The 4,470-nt window shown below is 45.8% G+C and overlaps 1 protein-coding gene across 1 annotated transcript; it reads left to right on the top strand.

The window, feature by feature from the left end:
* The first annotated feature begins 651 nt into the window (after positions 1-651).
* Positions 652-3,916, top strand: LOC113035423 (inverted formin-2-like). The gene is made up of 6 exons (XM_026190976.1): positions 652-1,686; positions 1,774-2,035; positions 2,248-2,363; positions 3,371-3,461; positions 3,518-3,582; positions 3,836-3,916. The coding sequence occupies exons 1-6, from the start codon at positions 1,558-1,560 to the stop codon at positions 3,914-3,916; spliced, it is 744 nt and encodes a 247-aa protein (XP_026046761.1). The 5' UTR covers positions 652-1,557.
* The last annotated feature ends 554 nt before the right edge of the window (positions 3,917-4,470 follow it).

The raw sequence follows: 4,470 nt of genomic DNA, 5'->3' as shown, positions 1-4,470 counted from the left end.
TCTTATCCATAGCTTTAGTTATGGATAACAAAGGGACTTTTATCATCACAGCACAAGGGGAGGTGGTGGAGTATTTGTGGTTGCATTAGAATGTACATAGCTATGAGTTTTCAAATAACTCATTACTGCTTGTATTTTTATACTTAAAATGATCATTTTTGTTTTTGCTGTCAAACAGACACTTAATTCTGTTGTTATTAACCACAATTTAGAAAAATAAATATTTTCCTCAAACCGTTTCTGGTATTTATGCAGCCCATTTGCATTGTGTCTACATGCACTTGTATTGTAAATGCTAGATTCTAATGAACAGTCTCTACTTGATAAAAACAAATATAGCAAATATAATTTGTATACCTGAAACTGGCAAATTTTTCATTGAAGTTGTTGTTGCTAAAGCATACAACTAAGTTACAAAATGTACTGTTTACAGAAGGATTTTCTACAAGCAGTTTCATAATCACAGTATATGAAAAGCATCATAATAACCGATACAGATAAAACAGCTTCTGAGAAGATAAATGCCATGTGCAGAATACTTAATAACATAATATAAACAGATGGCTGAAAAAATGAAAACCTATCACAGATCACTACACTGACTATTACTGACATTACATTTAAAATTTACTTTTCAGTTTTCTGCTGTAAAGAAAGTAAGTCAGGGAAACAACATGTTCCCCTTAAAAATCTCCAGCTAAAGGAGGTAAGTTTTATATTGAAAATAGTAAAACTAATGTGACAAATTTCACATTGCTGGTACAGAATGTACGAGGCAGTGGGCTTTTTTTTTCTTATTTACTGGACTTGTTATTATTTAATTAATAAATCTTTAATGCTGTCATGTTTGTGATTTCAGGATGGTTATACCATGACAGTCTGCCTCTGGAGGGAGGCAGCCGTTTACAATTTGAACGTGGGAGACCACATCAGCCTCTCCCACATGAAGTGGAGCCAGTCCTCGTATGGCTTACAGCTGCACAGCACAGCATTTACAAGGATTGAGGTATGAAGAAGCTAAACAAACGTTTAGAAATAGGTTTTCAGATTTGACATAATATAATATATCATCATTGTTGTGGCCACAACAGAAATGCCAAGCCAGCTGGAGGTTTTGCTGGAGAATGGACAAAGCCTGTACATTGACAGTGACTGTTGTTGTGATTTGGAGCTTTGATTCGGAGCTGAATAAAACCAAGTTAAAACTGGTCCACATCAGAAGTGTACTCGAGCTGTCAGTCAGGAACATAATTCAAATAATAATTTATGACACAACTAAAGCCAAATGGAGTCCAATCACAGTAAAGGACTCTGACCTCCTGAGCAGATAAAGGCGTCCACTGGAGGAGCTCAGTTTGTGACTCAGAGATGTGTTAATGAATGTGAAACTGTGAGCCCGAGGCAGGCTGACACGGGCGTGATGTCATCGCTTGTGTCAGGTCTGCTTGTCATGGACGTTAAAAAGATGATGATGTCCTTGATTGTTTGTGATTGATTACCTGTATCTGTTTTAACCCTCGTCAGCTCAAACATCGGTAAAACCTTTAGCCTGTCATCATGGCAACCAGTACCAAATGGGGGGCGGTAAAGGACCAGTTGACCAGAGGCCCCGCCACAGTCACTGACGGCAAGGTGGAGGCCAATCTGGAGAACGCTGACCCCGAGCTCTGCATCCGACTGCTGCAGGTAGGAAAGAAGCAGAACCTCAGGAGTCCTGCAGGGGAAGGAGAGGGCGTCTCACAGCTCTGACCGATGGTCACTCTGCCCCTCCAGGTTCCCACAGTGGTGAACTACTCGGGTCTGCAGCGGCGGCTGGAGGTGAGTAATCAGTCATGGATGGTGCAGTTCCTTGAACTACAGGGTTTGGACCTCCTGCTGGAGGCGCTGGAGGCTCTGTCGGGCCGCGGCTGCGCCCACATCGCCGATGCTCTGCTGCAGCTCACCTGCGTCAGCTGTGTCCGGACCATCATGAACTCGTCCGCAGGGCTGCATTTCATCCTGGACAACGAGGGCTACATCAGGATGCTGGCTCAAGGTGGGTGGAGGACCAGAAAGTTAGAATGAAGCAGATCTGCCTTAAAACCACCTTAAAATCATATTTACACGCTACCCTGAGCAACAGGTAGACTCAGGTGGCTGTTCCAGCCGAAGCTAAGCAGGTAGCCGGTGTACCTGTGAGGTGAAGATGACGACTCAGAGTCATTACTTATGAAAGCGGTAACTCCACCTCCTCCTATATGCCCTCAGCTCTCGACACGTCCAATGTCATGGTGAAGATGCAGCTGTTCCAGCTGCTGGCTGCTCTTGCCGTCTTCGACCCTCGGGGACACCACCTCGTCTTCGATGCACTCGACAACTACAAGGTATGCTCATGTCCTCGTCCACTTCCTCCTCTCTCCTTATTTCCTTCCTGTCCTTCCTTTTTTCCCTTCCTTCTCGGTCTCCTCTGAGGTGATTTGTGATTTCATGAGATCAGTTTAAGTAATCTGAACTCTGCCTCACGATGGCAGTCAGGACAGTTGGCGCTCAGTCATATAAACAGTTAAATGTTGCTGTAGGTCCAGGTCACTTTCAGAGGCTCTCTTGGCTGATTTCATTTGTTTAGAGGGGCATGTTTACCTGCTTGATGGACGAACCAACAGATGTCGCATGAGCTGGATGGGGAGACATGAGCAGGCCATTTGGGTCGGTTTGAAAAGCTTTATCGGCAGGACGTTAGCAAAAGGAAGTGCGAGTCAGTTTCACTTAGTTTCAAGGCTAACATGACAAGCAGAACAGCTCAAACTGAAAGCCACTGGCTGATTACCTAAGTCAGCAGAGAGCTCACAAAGCTCCACCACAGCTCCTCGCTGCCAGGTGAGAGCAACGACGACGTGGTCTGTGTACCATCAGGGCGTAACTGCAGATACACCATAACAAACAGCTGAACCTCAGACGCTGCAGATCTTATCGTCCCCGCCCAGCCTGTTCTCACAGGCTCTGAACTTACAGCATGGAATCATGGGATACCACACGTGTGCACACACACACTCGTTTTATTATCTTAGTGAGGACATCTCATTGACAGCTTCTCCCTCGAAGAGCTCTTCAGCACCATCAAGGCATTCAGAGACCTCTTCCTTCGAACCCTCAAGGTCAGCGCCAATCGCAGTGCGGCTCAGTCTGCAGGACTCATACCCTGCCGCACGTTTGCATGTGTCATTTAAACTATGTCTCAGCCAGCCAATCGGCTCTGACTTGAACCGTGACAAAGTGTGGTAGCTGCCACACATTAGTCCTGTTTCCCTGTAAATGTTAAGCTCCGCCCTCTCTGGGGGGCCGGTTAGCCTGCTGAAGTTTGAACTGTGTGTTCCTTTTATTCTTCGATCAGGAGAACGAAGGTCACAGGGAGCAGGAGAAGAGGAGGAAGAGGTTGGAGGAAGGGAGGAAACTGAGAGAAGAAGCCCCCACCAGAAAGATCAGCAAGTCAGACACCATTATTTCACCTTAAATCCTCCCTCCTTAAATGGAGAGACAGGTGTCCCTCACCTGTCTCTCCAGGTGTGGCAGGTGAAGGACAGGTCAAGTGCAAGTGGAGAACAGGTGAGACATGTGAAGGGCCGGTGACGGACAGGTCGAGAATCAATAGCTGACATCAGCAACATTTTTCTGCAACAGTTTATCAGCAGCTGAATATTTAAAGGAAATGATGTGACAGCATCAGGACGAGAAGAAAGTTTGTAAAGATTAAATGCTGCTGTACCTGTGAGGCTGTCAGGTGATGCAGTGACAGCTTTCACCTGTTGTTTGTGACACGTGCGCTAAGCTCACAGGGGAACGTGTGTCTGTGCTGCAGTTAGGACAGACATGGCCAATTGGGACGAAGGATGCACCGTCGACAACCTGCTGGCCGAGATCAGGAAGGGCTGCAGGCTGAGGAAGACAAGCCCACGGGCAGAGCCGGACGGTGGGGTCGAAGGTGAGAGCCCGGCAGGACTTCTGCAGACTTTCTTGTCACTACTGCTCGTTTGACAAAGCCTGTACATTGACAGTGAGCTGTGGAGTCCCTTTGATAAGGAACTAGAGGAGGCAATAGTCAAAGTTAATGTTAAAATAAAGGGGAAGCAAATTGTGCAGATTCAAAAAAGTCAGTGTGAATAATTTGAATAAAATGTACAGTTCCTTTGTTCAAAAATGTGACCGATTGTATTTTATAAATGTCACGGTTTGCCGGGGCAAGCCGTGTGGAATTATTTAGGACAAGGACGCGGCAGCTCTGGTGCAGGTGAGTATTTATTAACGAAGGAAATACAAACAACAAAGGCACTGGGAACATGAAACTGGAACCTAAACTGGGTAAAACTAACAAAACAAACCAGAAACGAAGATGCAGGGAGGTCCGGGGAAATACACATGAAGAGATGCAGGGAGACCGAGGGGAAACAACACAGACGAACCAGCAACTACTATGACAGAAGACTCAACTTAAAT

This window comes from Astatotilapia calliptera, chromosome 13 (genome assembly GCF_900246225.1).
Source record: "Astatotilapia calliptera chromosome 13, fAstCal1.2, whole genome shotgun sequence".
Taxonomy (NCBI): domain Eukaryota; kingdom Metazoa; phylum Chordata; class Actinopteri; order Cichliformes; family Cichlidae; genus Astatotilapia; species Astatotilapia calliptera.
This window is presented reverse-complemented; position numbering and strand designations above follow the sequence as displayed.